The 17,587-nt window shown below is 39.9% G+C and overlaps 2 protein-coding genes across 5 annotated transcripts in view; one reads left to right on the top strand and one right to left on the bottom strand.

The window, feature by feature from the left end:
• Positions 1 to 2,531, top strand: part of ripor3 (RIPOR family member 3) — a 67,772-nt gene extending 65,241 nt beyond the window's left edge. For all 3 annotated transcript variants that reach the window (XM_036152029.1, XM_036152030.1, XM_036152028.1), the window contains one exon: positions 2,053 to 2,531. In XM_036152029.1, the coding sequence (XP_036007922.1) occupies positions 2,053 to 2,153 (101 nt within the window). In that variant the 3' untranslated portion in view covers positions 2,154 to 2,531. The remainder of the gene's footprint in view (positions 1 to 2,052) is intronic.
• Positions 2,532 to 3,655: 1,124 nt separating this feature from the next.
• LOC105939591 (bladder cancer associated protein) lies at positions 3,656 to 12,287 on the bottom strand. 2 transcript variants are annotated; one of them, XM_036152137.1, is made up of 3 exons: positions 12,132 to 12,287; positions 7,770 to 7,830; positions 3,656 to 5,082 (listed from the first exon to the last, which is right to left on the bottom strand). In XM_036152137.1, exon 3 carries the CDS (start codon positions 4,900 to 4,902, stop codon positions 4,639 to 4,641), a length of 264 nt encoding a protein of 87 aa, XP_036008030.1. In that variant the 5' UTR covers positions 4,903 to 5,082; positions 7,770 to 7,830; positions 12,132 to 12,287; the 3' UTR covers positions 3,656 to 4,638. The 2 variants fall into 2 exon arrangements, with proteins under 2 accessions (XP_036008030.1, XP_036008029.1); XM_036152136.1 differs by lacking the exon at positions 7,770 to 7,830.
• Positions 12,288 to 17,587: the final 5,300 nt, after the last annotated feature.

The raw sequence follows: 17,587 nt of genomic DNA, 5'->3' as shown, positions 1-17,587 counted from the left end.
GAAAGTAAAAACACGATATTCTCATTTTATGCAGCAGCTTTTATTCAGTGAGAAATGTTTTCAGTGTACCTGCAAGCTGGCACTGTTTTGCCATTGGGGGCGGGGCTAAACTGAAGGCCCCTTCAAGGGCCCTCCGTTTTTCTGCTACTCATCCTCTACCTGCGGTGAATTTATGGAATGCTCGACCACAAGAAAGGGCATTATTTTTATTAATATCAGTATTATCTTCATTTCAATTCAATTAATTTCATTCAAAAACACTTTATCAATCCCAAAGATAAATGAAATGCAGGTGTAACTCATGTCACAAAGTTTCTTCATCGACTTGTTGTAGATGTATGGAGCTAAAACAGTGACAACTTGCAGCGACATTGAAAAGAGATTTGGCTTTGAGAAATTAGACATTAAAAAGTCAAACATTGTTAGAAAGTTAAAAACTTATGATGATATTCTCCTTTTATGCTGCATTTGTTTTTCAATGAGAGATGTTTTCATTGTCACTGTGGAGTTCATACAGCTACGATGTCGCTACAAGCTAGCGCTGTTTTGCCGTTGGGGGCGTGGCTAAACTGAAGGCCCCTTCAAGGGCCCTCAGTTTTTCCGCTACTCATCCTCTACCTGCGGTAAATTTATGGAAAGCTCGACTACAAGAAAGGACATTATTTTCATTAATATCTGTATTATCTTCATTTCAATTCAATTAATTTCATTCAAAAACACTTTATTAATCCCAAAGATAAATTAAATGCAGGTGTAACTCATGTCACAAAGTTTCTTCATCGACTTGTTGTAGATGTATGGAGCTAAAACAGTGACAGCTTGCAGCGACATTGAAAAGACATTTGGCATTGAGAAATTAGACATTGAAAAGTCAAACATTGTTAGAAAGTTAAAAACTTATGATGATATTCTCCTTTTATGCTGCATTTTTTTTTTCAATGAGAAATGTTTTCATTATCACTGTGGAGGTTATTCAGCTACGGTGTCGCTACAAGCTAGCGCTGTTTTGCCGTAGGGGGCGGGGCTAAATTGAAGGCCCCTTCAAGGACCTTCCGTTTTTTTCCAGTACTCGTCATCTGCCTGTGGTAAACTTATGGAAAGCTCTGGTCAAGTGCCGCTGCTCGACCACAAGAAAGGGTATTATTTTCATTATTATCTCCATTAGCTTATACAGCTAATGATTGTAGTGACATGGAGCTAAATCAGTAACAGCAGATAGATGATGATGAGTACCGGAAAAACGGAAGGTAACATTCATTTCGATCAAAATTACTTTATTAATCCCGAAGATAAATTAAATGCAGGTGTAAGTTATGTCACAAAGTTTCTTCATCAACTTGTAGGTGTATGGAGCTAAAACAGTGACAGCTTTCAGCAACATTGAAAAGAGATTTGGCATTGTAAAGTCAAACATTGTTAGAAAGTTAAAAACTTATGATGATATTCTCCTTTTATGCAGCAGTTTTTTTCAATGAGAGACGTTTTCATTGTCACTGTCAGCTACGATGTCGCTACAAGCTAGCGCTGTTTTGCCGTCGAGGGCGGGGCTAAATTTAACGCCCCTTCATGGGCCTCCGTTTTTTCCGGTACTCATCAACTTATGGAAAGCTCTGGTCAAGTGCCGCTGCTTGACCACAAGGGTATTATTTTCATTAATATTATCTCCATTAGCTTATACAGCTAATGATTGTAGTGACATGGAGCTAAACCAGTGACAGCAGGTAGATGATGATGAGTACGGAAAAACGGACGACCCGTGAAGGCGCCTTCAATAAAGCCCCGCCCCCAACGGCAAAACAGCGCTAGCTTGTAGTGATACTGAAAACATCTCTCACTGAATAAAAGCTGCTGCATAAAAGGAGAATATCCTCATAAGTTTTACTTTCTGACAATGTTTGACTTTTCAACGTCTAATTTTACAATGATTGATTTTACAATGCCAAATCTCTTTTTAATGTCACCGTTTTAGCTCCGTACTCTTCATCCAGATGTTTAGGGCCGTTTCCACGTCTGCACTTTGTGACGCCTCTCTGCTCTTTCGTTGTCCTCCAGGTAAAAAGGGATACGAGGCCTTCCATAGGATGCAGCAGATGCTGGTGGAGATGCAGGAGGAGGTTTACCAGAACAAAGAAACTGAGATCACCATTTTATAGGAACCGCTCAGAGACTGGATCAGAATCAGGCTCATGTCTGACTGCGATAAAACTTTAACCAAAACCAGCGGAAGTGATGATTAACCTGCAGAACTTGAGTTCCTTTTTTTTCGACAGAAGCTTGTTTTTGTTCAAGAGATGCTCTGTTGGAGAAACATTTATTTAACCTGACAGGACAAACAAACGCAGCTTCAAAATCACTTTTAAGTGGCTGGGACATTTAAGAAAATAAAAAAAAGTTGAATGTTGGGGAATGATTTATGGCATCATACCTGATGTTTTTTAGTTTACGATTAAGCTACATAATGAGTAAAAGTGAATATTTTTGAGTGTAATAAGCCCCGGCGGACTGAATAAATCCAGATTTATGTTACCAAACTGAGTCTTGCTGCTGAGATATTTCAAAAGGTATCAAACAAGATTTAAAGAGTTTCACTGCTCCGTGTGCTGCAGTGTGTAATTTTATTATTGAAGCATTTACTAAGGCTTGTTAAAGGAGCAATAAGTAAGATATTTACTGTAAAATCAACCTAAATCATTGTCATTTTTTACCCGGGATGGAAGTATGTCTTAGTCACGTTTTTCTACGTTCAGAGTGTAGCCCATGTTTACTTCCTGGTTCCTGAGCCAATCACATGAGAGGGTTCCCAAAACAGAGAGCAGGTTTGGTATTTTATTTTGGTAAAAGAGCAGCAGCCTGCGAACATTGAAGCCAGTAAGAGAAATGGACCCGAAATAAAACAGAATAAAACATCATAAACATGTCTTGATAAAGTATAAATTTACAACAGCAACGCAGAGTTTAAAAACGGCGCATTAGATTGTTGTGATTGGCAAGCTGTTGTACAGATTTGATCCAGCAGGTGTCAGTATTACTTATAGCACCTTTAAATTTAGCAAATATACCGGCTGATGTGGGGGGAAAATTCTTGATAATTTAGACCACCGATAGATTTTTAGAAGGTACCAAATTGTAAATAAAAGTACTAATCATGAATTTTGGATTAAAGAAAATCAGAATTTCCTGAAAAGCTGCTCCATCCCCGCTGACAAAAACCGGCAGTGCTGCCCCCTACTGGCTGAACCGGGGATAGTGGTTTGAAAAAGTATTTTCACGCTTTGATTAAAACAAATTTCTTACTTGTTATTGTCTTATTTTGTTTCTGTGGTTTTTACTTTGTGGTTGTTTAATTTGGTAAAACATCTGCAGCATCTGTCATTACAAAATATATATATATATCTGGTGGGCTGTGTATAATAACTTTAGAGATATATTAAAAAGGTAAAGAATGTAGACAAAAAAGTCATTAAAAAGTTATAAAAAAAAGGATGCCATTAAGTTAAATAACGGGCATCGGCACTCTATAATGTGCATTTTTAGGTTTCTTTTGGAGTATCTGGGTTATAGTAGGGCTCATATCTGCACACTGTGGATGATGATGGTCTCTGATTTAATGGGATGTAATGTGTGTGGGAAACCACGGCTACATAAACACCAGCAGTTTGTTTCAATGATCCAAACACAGAAGACTTTATTTAAATTAAAACCAAGGTGACCGTGCTGCAGTAGGCCCTTTCAGCGCTGCAACAGGCGGCACACATCCCTCACACTCCCAGCAGGAACACAGAACAAGCCAGTCCGACGGCTAAACGTTAACACTTGGAGCGGCGAGACGCGAGGAAACGGCGAGGATGTCCAGGCGCCGCCGCCGCGGGTTGAAGGTCCGAAGCCAGCTTCCTGTATTGCTTACAGTTGATTCAGAACACAAAAAAAAAAAAAAAAATCGCCAGTTTCATACTTCAGCATGAGCAGGAAAACAATACAAACAAACAAAAAAAAACGCACACGCCGCACATTTCAGCCGGGTTCCGGTACCCTCTGGAAGGTTTCAGCATTTTGTTCAAATTCATTAAAATCTGGGAATCAAATGCTTTGAAAACCAGCAAACCATGCATGAGGAAAAGTAACGGTTTAAAAAGAACAGGGGGGGGTAGAGTTTGTATCACAAAAGAGAGGCTAAAACACCGAGGGGACAGAAGGAAGCTCAGCATTTTATCTGACGAGGAGGAGAACCAGTCGACGGGGTGATTGTCCGGAGTCCGTTTGGAGGAGCGTCGCCTCCAGACAGTTTGGCCCGTCCTGAGGAACAAAACGTTTTTCCCATCCTAAAAATAATCAAAAAAAAAAAAAAAAAAAAAAAACACCGAAACCCAGTTTCTACTGCGAAGCATCTACTTTTAATTCAAACGTCGCCGAGACCAAAAACAGCGACAATTCCCTTTGACTGGAGTTTTGGTTGCTCATCTGCTCGGGTCGTCGTCTCCAGGAGGTTCCAGGCCTCCTGCAGTCTTTGGCTGAGCACTCCGTCCTCTTCCTCCTCCTCCTCTTCCTCATGGCGTGGCAGTGTCATTCTACAGCAAATCCCAACCAATCCCTTGTTACGCCTCCTCTTCCTCTTCCTCCTCCTCCGCCGGGCGTCTCCCCTTAGGTCCCGACGATGGCCGGGTCGTGGGCGGCGTCCGGCAGCGCGGCGTCCTGGCAGTGGTAGAGGAAGCAGTTGCCCCAGCAGCTGTAGCAGATGAGGAAGAGGGCAGCGAGGAAGACCAAGGCACAGATGGTGCAGGGCTTCCTCTCCAGCAGGAAGCTGAGCAGGTAGAAGCCCATGAACATGGAGTGGTTGAACCAGAGAGCCGGGTTCAGCGGCTTGGGGATGAGCAGCACGGGCAGCAGCCACTGCAGGCAATACATGGTGGCCGGTGGGGTTTGGGGGGGGGGGGGCGGAGGCTCCGCCGGGGGTCTCTGGGTGGCTGGTGGGTTCACCGGGGTCCGTGGAGGAGGGAACGCGGTACGAAGCAGAGGCGGTTCTATCCGACAGAACTGGGATGATGCAGGAAGAGGTGAAAGCTGCCAGAAGTCATCAGCTCATCCCTGTGGGGGGGGAGGGGGGAGAGAAATGGACTCTAGGTTAGGGCTGCACGATAATTCAATAAAAATACATATTAATCTATAGACGTATACCAATGATAGAAAAAAAAAAAGGTTCAATAAAAAGTTCAATAGAATAAAAGTTTTCCTTCCTTATGCATTCTATCATGTAGGTTAATATTACAGTCATTACATCCTCCCAACCAATCACAATGCAGATCCAGGAAACAAGCTCCGCCCCCATCAAAGAGTTCAGAGAGCATGTGTTCTTTTTTTTTTTTTTTTTTTTTAAATTTGCGATTTTGGTAAAAAGTTTGTTGAATAAAGGGTTGAGTTTGAATTCAGTGTTTGCGTGTCTTTATTTAAAAATAGTCGCTAAGCAACAGCATAAAATGACCAGGGCTGCACTTAAAATAGGTTTTTAATTTATTAATAATTATCGATTACAATTAGTGTGATTTATGTTTTATCTATTACCTTTTTTTCCTATATAGTCCAGTCCTACTCTAGGTCAGACCAGACAAGCACCAAAGCTACAGAATTATATTTAACGTCTTCATCAGAAAACAAACAAAGATGCAGACTGACGTAAACGACGCGACAACTTTAGTTTCACACCATCCTTAATTATCCGAAAAAAAAGAAAAACATTTGTTGATATAAAATCAATAAAATAAAAACCAGATAAATGTTCAGCCCTTATGTGATCCAGTTTGACGGGCAGGAAAAAAAAAAAAACAGCGCCTGGGGTTTAAAACATAAACAGGAAGTTGTACTGAAGCGGCCGGTTTAAGACAGATGATGTAATCGGTACCATTAACTAAACTTACATGGAATAAAGTAATCGGAATAAAAACTTGTCACGTAAACAAGTCAATCGAAATTAAATTGTAATCCGACTGAGAGGAGTGTTTTTTTTAGGGCTGTACGATTTAGCCAAAAATAAAAATTGCAATTTATTTCAACAATAATTGCGATTTAATTTTGACTTTTCTCTGCATTAACCACAAGCAACAAAAATGTCCTCTAGACAAAGTTTGTAAACAAGGACTATTTAAAAAGAAATTTAACCGTTTTTATTAATCACAATATTATTATTATCATTATTGATTCCTGGATGACTGTGAGCTTCTGTGCTTTCTGTGTCTCTGCTCTGTCTTCTCTACCATAGAAAGTACTCCTGGGTCAACGTGAGCTTCTGTGCTTTCTGTGTCTCTGCTCTGTCTTCTCTACCATAGAAAGTACTCCTGGGTCAATGTGAGCTTCTGAGCTTTCTGTGTCTCTGCTCTGTCTTCTCTAACATAGAAAGTACTCCTGGGTCAACGTGAGCTTCTGTGCTTTCTGTGTCTCTGCTCTGTCTTCTCTACCATAGAAAGTACTCCTGGGTCAACGTGAGCTTCTGTGCTTTCTGTGTCTCTGCTCTGTCTTCTCTACCATAGAAAGTACTCCTGGGTCAATGTGAGCTTCTGAGCTTTCTGTGTCTCTGCTCTGTCTTCTCTAACATAGAAAGTACTCCTGGGTCAACGTGAGCTTCTGTGCTTTCTGTGTCTCTGCTCTGTCTTCTCTACCATAGAAAGTACTCCTGGGTCAACGTGAGCTTCTGTGCTTTCTGTGTCTCTGCTCTGTCTTCTCTACCATAGAAAGTACTCCTGGGTCAATGTGAGCTTCTGAGCTTTCTGTGTCTCTGCTCTGTCTTCTCTAACATAGAAAGTACTCCTGGGTCAACGTGAGCTTCTGAGCTTTCTGTGTCTCTGCTCTGTCTTCTCTAACATAGAAAGTACTCCTGGGTCAATGTGAGCTTCTGAGCTTTCTGTGTCTCTGCTCTGTCTTCTCTAACATAGAAAGTACTCCTGGGTCAATGTGAGATTCTGTGCTTTCTGTGTCTCTGCTCTGTCTTCTCTAAGCCCCAGTGGGTCGAGGCAGATGAGCGTTCACACTGAGCCTGGTTCTGGTTCTGCTGGAGGTTCTCCTCCCTGTTAAAGGGGAGTTTTCCTCTCCACTGTCGCTTCATGCATGCTCAGTATGAGGGATTGCTGCAAAGCCATCAACAATGCAGACGACTGTCCACTGTGGCTCTACGCTCTTTCAGGAGGAGTGAATGCTGCTTGGAGAGACTTGATGCAACCTGCTGGGTTTCCTTAGAGAGGAAACTTTCTGATCCAATCTGGAGGATCTGATGGAAGCTGACTTTGGAAAGAGGCTTGAGATGATGTGAATCGGTGCTATATAAATAAAATTTACCTGAATTGAATTATTCAAGAGAAAAGCTTTTAATTGAGTTGGATATCAATCCTTGTTGAACACAAAGTGCAACCAGCAAACAAGTCTCTGTATTAAACAGTTTGACCAGTACTTAATGCTATGATAAGCTTCTTGAAAGTTTATGGCCAAAAAGTATGATTATATAAACTCTAAAACAAGTAATAAAATTAGATTATCTCACTGCTGCAGCTCTCTTCACTCCAGGTGGAGACAAACCCACTTCTAAAGGACGCGTCTGATTCACTAATTGTTACGTAGCCAAAAAGCTGCAGACCTCTGCGATTCAGAAATTATGCTTTTTAAAATTGAGATTATATTGCAGATGCGATTAATTGCCCAGCTTCACTGGTTTATACAGATTAATTATCCGATCAGCGTGCACGTAAACGCTCGTCAGGATCAAGTTATTCTGAATGTGGCAAACTGACCAGAGTGTGGAAATACGACGGGACCCAAAGCTGCTGGAGCTCCCGATACGACCTTTCTGATCTAAAAAAAAATAAATAAAAGAGCTCAAAATTATATTTAGTACGTTTCAACCGTAATTAGAAGTTGGTGCAAGTTCAACCTGGGCACTAGTAAGACAAACAAACGCACATAATCCTGCTTCGTTTACTAGTTTTTGTTGTTTAGTGAAGACGGAGGTTGTTCTTCTGTGGGGTTTTTTTAGGTGAGTTTGATAAATGCGAATGTGAGGAGCATATACACGCACATTAAGATCGAAACAACAGAAGAAGATTAGCTTGCTTCAACCCAAGAACTCAGAATTGGCCTTCCTCGACCAGCGGACTAAAACTATCCCCTAAACAAACAAAGGCGTTAATCTTGATGTTTCTGGATTTTAGGGCTGGGGATCATCTAGGAGGAGCCGATTCGATACGATCCTCGATACGTAGCTCAGGATGAGTTGATTTGACTCCAGTATCGATATTTGTTACTTTCAAATTAATGCTCAAAGTCATTCACTCAACAAAACCAGCCAAATATTATATTTATGTTCAATTTATTGAACACTGATATATTAACAGGAGAATAAAGTGCGTTTGGTTCAATGCATTTAACGTATCACAGAAACCAAAAATGTGCCAAACGTCTGATTTTAGGGACAAAGGAGCTTCTAAAATCATGTCGGTCGTTCCGCAAATTCGTCTCACTTCCTCGCTGTAAATAGTAATGGGTGTACTAACGCCCCCTAGGGGTTGGGAGGTATATCGATATTGAAAGCCAGAATATAGATATTAAATCGTTTTATAAAACATTGATATTAATCTTTGTATCGATTTTTATGCACAGACCAACTGGATACTTGTTTCATTCACAGCCATAAAACCTTCACGGTGTCGATTGCTCTGTGTTAAAAACCAACCAATGAGAACGCAGGATTCCCCGTCTATTTCTAGCCTGTAACCAGAGGGACGATCGGGCCTCTTAATGTGAATTAACCAGAGAATAATATCTGGATATTTAAATATTCCGTGTATAAACAGCCCTCCACCTCCTCGGCGAGCTTGAACGACCCCATTTGACCCTCGTGCTGTCAATGAAACTACGGCGACGGTTTTAACTCTAACGCCTTTTTGTGGGAGGGTGCCATTACTTTTAAGACTTCACACATAAAATTATGGGTTATTAAATGTATTTAAAACATTAAATGTGCCGCCGCTGCCTTTCAAACCAAACTGCACTTTCAGTAGCTGTCCTCAAGTTTTAAATGCAACTGTCCAGCCAAATTGTAAAAATGATTGTGAGGAAAATCGGCTTTAAAGCCGAACAACAAGGCGGCTGTGACTAATAATATCTACAGCCTTCTTGATGACAAACGTTTTATTATTAATTAGATTTATACAGACAAAAGAGGGCTCCTAAACTTCTGCTTTCAGTTCTCTCTTCCTCTTTTTTTAATGTCTGAAACACTTTGTGCACATATACAGAAGCCTCGTGTAAAAAAGAAAAATATCAAAATAAAGTACATGATTCTAAATGAGTATTTAACACTCAGTTTGTACAATAAATGTTGATATATTTCTGACTAGCAGTATTGACCCAGTAGTTTAAAAGTCATGTAATTAGTGTAATAATCCTAGCCTAACTAATGTTTGTGAATTTAAAAAGAAAAACTAAACTAAAAAAACTGTAATTTTCTACCGTTTTAATCAGATCACTAAATGCTCTGTCTGCCTTTTAAAATATAACTAATTATTACAACTATGCATCAATGTAACGACACTTTTAACAACAGGCTTTCTAATAGACATTTTGCATTGGGGAGAGGAAGTTTTTCCTTCCACTTAACTTTCCATTAATATCCCAGAATGCAGCTTTTTATGAGCAGCCATCTTTTTGTCTCTTTTTATGCATCTAGCTACAAAAACGTGTTTTCCAAGAACAAAGCAGCTTTAATGCTCATAATAGATTGAGTTCAAACAGACGTGATCGACCTAATTTTTCTATCAGGCAAACGTTCTTGGTATATTGAAGTAATCTGTGCAAAATGTGAAATAAACGAATGTCCTTTTTCTGTAGTAACAACAGGAAAACACCACATTCGTCCCCTGCGTCCCGAAGCGATACAGATTCAACTACTCAGTCATTAAAAGCTCAGTCATGTTGGCGCTTTCACAGATTTCTATTGTTCAAATGTAATTTTTCTGAATGTTAATGTGATTATTTGCCTGATATCGTCTTCCTTGGTCTTCCTGCCTCGGGGCTCCAAATTAAAAATAGCAACTATGCTATAATCTGGCTCATTTACAGTCTGATTGTTCATTAATCTGCACTGCCCCCCCCCCAAAATACAAAAATTTAAGCATTTATTGTTTTAATGACCTCATCAGAACCGACTCCGCTGCGACGCTAGTAGACGCTCTGCACTGAGCGGCAGCCTTGAAACACTAAAGGCTGCTGCAGTTCCTACATTTCCCACAATGCCCGTCTGTCAGTGCGGCACAGAGAGGCTGAGACGCCGCAGGTGCTGCCGAGTCGCGACTGCCTTGGAGTCGTCAGCGTATGAAGCTCCGTGTCACATAATAAACTGTTGGATGTGAAGACTTCTTCCAGCCGAGCTGTTTATGTTTTACGCGCTCATAAAATTAAACTCTGTCTTACACGTCTGAGGACTCATGTCCGCCTTGTGGGAGCGACAGAAACAGCTCAGGATGCGATCTGGCGCTGTTTAGAAAGGCTAATTCTAACAAAATTAACAGTAAACACTTACAGATGTATAATAATTTACTACATTTCGTGATCTTCTTGGTGAGGCGCCCCCCCCTGTAACGTGGTGGGAGAAAACTGCTTTTATACAGCAGCAGCATTTGTTAAGGTTAAGACAGTAGAGAGGGAACCTTTAGCCAAAAAAAAAAAAAAACAGTTATACATATATTTTAGCATTATTGCAATAAATATTTTTAAAAAGATAATCACAAATTTTAATTCTATATTCCTACAAAGTAACCAGGTGGAAAAAAAGCTTTTACCACAACTCAAAAAGTTTGAGTTGTAGATTTTTGCCCTCATGTTTGAAATAAAACTGGCAACTTTAAAACTAACACCACAAAACTAACAAATCTGAACTAAATTCTTCACAAACTTTTATGGAAATCTACAAACGGCAAAGATTCTGCCAGCGGTGATGCTGAAACTCGCCTCTGCTGCTGCCTTTTAAAAACAGACCAGACTCAGGAGGTCCACACTCAGATGTGGAAAAATCTCTGACGTAGAAAGTACTCCTGACTCAGTGCTTCTTGGCTCAGTCTTCTCAAACCCCCCCAGTCAGCTGTGGTTGACGGTCGTTTATACACCGAGCCAGGTTCTGGTTCTGCTGGAGTTTTCCTCTCTACTGTCGCCACATGCATGCTGTGCACGAGGGATTGCTGCAAAGTCAACAACACGATAACAGCAACTGTGGCTCAAGTCAATGACCCGATGCAACCCTGCAGGGTTTCCTGCAGATTTAATTGAACTGATTTTGTAAAGAAAAAAAAAAGATAAATAAATCAAAACCTTGAGCTGATACGGATAAACTGATTTAAAACGCACAGTGTTGGCTGTTGGGTTGTCAGTTTCAGTCTGTCTGTAACAGGGAAACATGACGCGGCTGGCAGGAGGACAAAGGCGGATTTATTTCTGGCAGAAGCAGCTGCTGGCTCTTCCCTGACTGCCACATGACCAGCTAACATTAAACACAGCCTGGTGGTTTGATCCTGAGCTCACCAGCCAGCCAGCTGTGGTGAGAACCTGAAGGGAAGTTAAAAGTTACACTTTCTTTATCCTCCTCTTTAATCGCTTTGGAGAAGCTAACAGTATTTACAGCAGTCCTCGTTTACCTGAGCGGAGGAACCATCTAAAAAAAACGTAGCCAGTGTGAATAAACTGCGCCACAGCGTGTTAGATAAACTAATATCAGAGTCCAGGTTTTCATTTTCCGATTAGCTGAATTTATGGAGCCTTTTATTGCTGGACGAGATTACCCTGAGAAAGAAGCTCTGGGGTGTTAGCATTAGCGCTAACTATCAAAATAAAATGTTCCAGCTTCCGAAACGCGACCCGAAACCCACCGGGAGCCAAATAAAGTGTTCACCTTTAATTCGTTAACCGAATCGGGGTTATGAACCATAAACAGGGGCCTTTAAAACTCGGAGTAAAAAAAAAACAAAAAAGGAAACAACAGCATTGAAGGGGAGCTAACAACAAGCTAACGTAGCTTCATAAACAGTTTACCGAACGAACCCGTCCGTAAAAATCGCGTAAATGTAACACAGAGAACGTCAGAAAAAAAAAAACTAGGGACAAACCTGACATCGGTAGGGTTCATTCTCAGCAAGTGGAAACCTCCAGCATTAAACTCTGACAGCTGCTGCACTGCGTATGAAGAAACAGCTAACTAGCTGCCAACGGCTTCCTCTTCTTCCTCGTCACCGTCCTGCTGCTCTTCTTCTTCTTCTGTGGTAAAACAACCAACTGGCGTATTTACCGCCACCAGCTGGACTGGAATGTGGAGAAAAAAAACCCCAACAACAGCCAGTTTGTTTCCAAAAATATCATCAATTAAAATGTGTTATGGAAATATATAATCCGTTTTTGTATTAATCATGTATTTTTCTTTAAGCAGTAAGAGTTCCCTAACTTTGTGGTCTGGCAATTCACATGGGATGGAGTCTGCAGGGCCACTCGAAGGCATGTAAAATTATGTAAAGTATGTAAAATTCTCTTTAAATGGGTGTATTTTTCCTTTGATTTAAGCAGGTAAATAGGACTATTTGCCAGTGGAATAAGATGTTTGCACTTAAAATAAGAACTATTCATACCCGTCATCTTATTTCAAGTGCAGGCTTTCTAATTATCTTATATTAGGGTTAAAATACTCATTCCATTGGCAAATAGTCTTATTTAGCTGCTCAAATCAAGGAAAAATCTACTAATTTCAAGAAAACTTTACTTACTTTTAGTTCCCTTTTTGCAGTGAACCTTCTTGTGCACTGCAAAAAGGAAACTAAAAGTAAGGGACATTTTCTTGAAATCAGTGTATTTTTCCTTGATTAGAGCAGATAAATAAGATGATTTGCCAATGGAATAAGATTTTTGCACTTAAAATAGGAACAACTCATCTCCATCATCTTATTTCAAGTGCAGGATGTCTAATTATCTTATTTTAGGGGTCAAAATACTCATTCCATTGGCAAATAATCTTATTTACCTGCTCAAATCAAGGTCAAATACACTAACTTTAAGAACATTTTACTTATGTTTAGATCAGTTTTTGCAGTGTGGAAGGCTCTGAAAAGTCGCTAAGTTGGCAACACTGGACGTAGGTCAGCAGTTGCCATGATAAGTGCCGTCCAAATAGTGTAGTCATTAAGGAAGGAGGTAGGAAAAGTAACCTTTATGCTTTTTTCGCAGCTAATTTAAGATAGGAACCTCAAGATGTCCCTTACTGGCGCTAAGGATCAGGAATCCCACAATCCTTTGCGTTTGACCTGCATCATCCATGTGCATTTTCGTTACGTGATAACGTCGGAGTTAAATGCTCTCAGCACAACAGTCCGAAGCCATTTTCTCACAATAGACTTCTTACTCTTGACCCCATGAAAGGTCAAGGAAAATTAGAAATTTTCAGATGAAGCCCACTTTCCCTGCTACATTCTCCTACTACTCTCTAATTTTGTATTGTTTGCTGTTGTTTCAATGTATAACTTTGTGCTCTGTATGTTTTCCCCCCTCATGGCCACTCTGGTCTGGCCTTTCTGTTTATTTGTGACACCGTCCTGGAGGGGTCCTTGGGCTGAGCTACTGCTGCCAGTGCAACAGCTTCATCTCCTATAGATGACGCCCTGCCTTTCCTTAACCCTGTTTCTCTCCTAGGCATAGCTAATGGCTGAGCTTTTGCCACAAATAACTGTATGTGCTCTCATTAATTCTCAAGACATGAAAACTGGATCAGACCTTAGTAGTGTTTCTTTCCTAGATGGAGCTAGTACTGCCACGGCCCTTTTACTTTCTCTCCCATATTAAAGTACTTCTGAATCTCTGCTTCTGTGCTCTTTTTGTGTCCCTGCTTTGTCTTCTTAAACACCCAGTTGGTTGTGGCAGATAGCCTTTCACACTGAGCCTGGTTCTCCTTGAGGTTTATGGCAGAAAATCAACAATTACTTCCATAGAATCCAAACATTGGGGTGACCGAGCTTTTTCTGTGACCACAGCTCGACTCTGGGCTCAGCTTCTCCACGTATACCTGAAATTGGCCTTTTTAAATCAAAGCTTAAGACCTTTTTTTTTTTTTGGCTGGGTTTTATTATTTAAAACTTTAGTAGTACATATGGTTCTATCTTGTTTTGTTTATTTTGGTTTATCTACCTTGATTTTAAACCTGTTTTTTTATATTTTATTTAACCTTCCTTATTACAGATAATAATATAAAAGCAAAAAAGAGCGAAAGGAAACAACACCACCATAAATTTTTCTCTAAATGTATATTTTATACTTTTACAGCCAATGAACAGGAGAATTATTGGCAAACCAAAGCATAATAAAAACACAGATTAATCATAAATAAACTAAATAAAATGAGAAATAGAAAGAAAATAATGGATAAGAAGTACTCTGACGTCACATTGACCTCCATATCAACATTAAGTTGGGTTGTTTTTGCTACAACTGAATGCCCAAATACCTGCAAACATCAGTGAAAATCCTTAGTTACACCAAAGTAAACCAATCAGGATCAAACTAGTCACAGAAATCAGCAAAACAGATTTTATTCAAAAACCTTTAGACATAAAAAAGCAACACCAGCTGTTTAATTTGTTATTTTTGGCGTTTGCTGCCGTGCCGAAAGCTACATGCTTGTTTGTTCTCCCTTATTAATAACTAACATGGCGGCCCGAGCTGAGTTTTGTGCTCAAAACGAGGCCGATCTACGCTGCAGGGAGTCGTATAAATAGATTCAAACTGATCTTACTTTGTGAATGCCTTACTTATACTGCGTATCTGGCAAAATGCAATCACCATATAGTATTGTATGAAAAGAAACAGGGAAGAAACACGTAAATGATAAGCACTGCCTGCTAAATGGAGAGTTTAGGTCATCAGAAAATAGACAAAGATGAGATTTAAGGCCATGTCAGTGTGATAAAGGGTCTGAGTTATCCTCAAGGAACTGAGTCCCACTTTTTGTGACTGATATGATTTGATAAAATAAGATACATAACCTTACAAATTCCCCTTATTTGTTTCTATTTGCCTTCCAAACAGCCATACTTTAGGTCTACGTGTGTCCAGGTTCTGGTCTGTTAATGAATTTAGAAAGCAGCCAAATTCTAAAGTAAAACTCTGAATGACCTTAAGACAGTTTGGAGAAAATAATGATCAGGACCACTTTCAACCAAAATGTAGGGACATTTGATACAGAATTATATCTTTCTTTTGCAAAAGCAATCTTAGAAATCCTGACTGCTCCGAGAAGTAATTTTTTTTAAAAAGTGACTGAAAATACTTCATGACTGAATAATTTAGCCACACCAACCAAAAATGGCACCGCCTGGCTGTCCTATGGCATGCCACAGAACAGCAACCTGCAGTTCTCCTCTGCACTTCTAGAAGAATAAAAACTAGTTGTTCTGTCTTGACACATCTTAAAGGTGCATAGCCACGTTATTTGAATCATTTTTTTATATATACCTCAGCAGCTCACTCTGGTTGCATACAAAGTTTTTATGAAAGATTATCATCTCCTGCTGGCGTATTATTTGTATTTTTGCCATGTTATGCTTTGTTTTTGCTCAGTTTGTTAGTAAATAAAGCCTTTTGTGTTTATGTATAATAACAACGTAAGTACAATACTGCCCATGACCAGCAGTGGATAAACAAGGAAGCGGATAACGGCTATTATCTCTCAGCTAAGTGTGGATAAAATAAGGAGAGGTTTAAGATCCAGTATAAATAAAAAACGCAAAAATATATAATTTCAAGAGGGAAAAGACTGGAGTAGCACTGGGAATAGAGTCTGAACGTTGGTGTTCACAGAAGTGGAATCTGAAGCTGCCGAGGCTCAGATGTGATGCAGAGCTGATTGACGTGAGTACAAGTCCTTATTAATACTGTGATAATAATAGCAATTCTCTTCATAGCCTCCACAGTCTTCAGTACAAACCAGATTTTAAATTGATTGATTGATTGATTGATTGATTGATTGATTGATTGATTGATTGATTGATTGATTGATTGATTGATTGATTGATTGGTTGGTTGGTTGGTTGGTTGGTTGGTTCTTATCTTGATGCTTTGTCTCTGTTTCCGTTTCTAAACAGGAATTTTCTTTCACCGTGATATTCAGATATGAGGCTCTTAAAGTTGATAAAGATCGTTTTATTTAATTAATAAAGGTTGGTCTTCGATCACACCGAGCTGCCACTTTACTGTGAGGCATTGCAGAGGGTCAGGCTCGGTCCGGCGTTATTTACAATTTATTTATTAGTTGTCATCCGGCTTAGTTCTGCGTACTGGTAGATGGCGCCATGTCTGATCATCTTGCCTGATGTTGGGTTATATTTAGGCTCAAAATGGACCATCAAAATATTATCAAGATGGAGGCTTTGTGTATATAACCTTATTTTATCATGATCAAACGGTTTTTAGTCTTTTTTTATAACCATATAACGTGGCTATGTAGCTTTAAAGGTTTAGCGAACGACTTTCTTTAGACTTGGAGTTATTTTTTTTGTTTTTTGGGGGATGGGGGGTAATTTTATCTATTGGCTGTCCCACATGCCAGTCATTGTGAAGCGCTCACCTAAAGCTAATGCACGTGCTCGTATCTCACTACGGTTCTTTTGCTGTGTTGCTAGTGTTTATGTATCCGGCTAGCTTAGCGGTTAGCTTTGGTGTTAGCCGTTCATTATAGCTCCACTGCTCTCAACACCGCAGTTATTCAAAAACCCGACTTGGGTGTTTCTTACCTACATTACAGGAAAAACCAGCCACTCTAATTTTAATGCAACCTTCGTGACTTATAAAAAATTATGTAACTTTGCAGGGGAAATGATTCTGTTTAAAGATGGCTCCATGTTTGATTTTGGCCACCAGTGCAGTCGCCCCCTGCTGGCCGCTGGTATAAAGCACAGGAGCTTCAATCTCCTGACTGAGGAATTGTTTGTGAGCTGAGGTATTAGAAAATAACTACAGTGAATGGATTGTAATAAAGAGGGCAAAACTGCACCTAAAAATGTCAGGTTTTACATTTCTGACTTAAGCCTGTTATAGTTTGACGTGAAAATGAATGCAACACATCCCAGCCTCTCAGTTAAATGACAAAACTAAATCCTTTACTGGAACTAAGGTTTGGTGACTCAACCTGGACATTACAGCTAAAGTAAATATATATATATATATATATATATCCATGTGTCACAGCCTCAACAGTAAGTCAGGAGCAAACTAAAGCGACCATTCCAGCACTATTTATAAAAGCACATCAGGCTAACAGAGCACAGGTAAAGCTTCGTGTGAAGTGTTGCACAGCAAACAGTAAACATCCTTAGCAGTTAAAACCACTACTAAAAGCAAAATAGAGATAGTCCAGTCTCTGTGTGGCAACGATCGAGATGCAGCATCTCACAGGTCCTTCTTCCAAAATGAATAAAGTGCCAAACTTTTCTTTCACAGTTGATCAGAGGTGAAGCCTGCTGTCCGGTACCAACGGAGAAGTCACTGCTGTCGGACCTTTAAGGGACATTCCTGCTGGTGTGAGTGACGC

The sequence above is a fragment of the Fundulus heteroclitus genome, chromosome 20, assembly GCF_011125445.2.
Source record: "Fundulus heteroclitus isolate FHET01 chromosome 20, MU-UCD_Fhet_4.1, whole genome shotgun sequence".
NCBI classification, from domain to species: domain Eukaryota; kingdom Metazoa; phylum Chordata; class Actinopteri; order Cyprinodontiformes; family Fundulidae; genus Fundulus; species Fundulus heteroclitus.
The sequence above is the reverse complement of the archived record's forward strand: the minus strand, read 5'-3'. Positions and strand labels throughout refer to the sequence as shown.

What these genes read in the sequence shown, in the direction of transcription:
- LOC105939591 (XM_036152137.1), bottom strand. Translation starts at nt 4,902, where the DNA reads ATGTATTGCCTGCAGTGGCTGCTGCCCGTGCTGCTCATCCCCAAGCCG.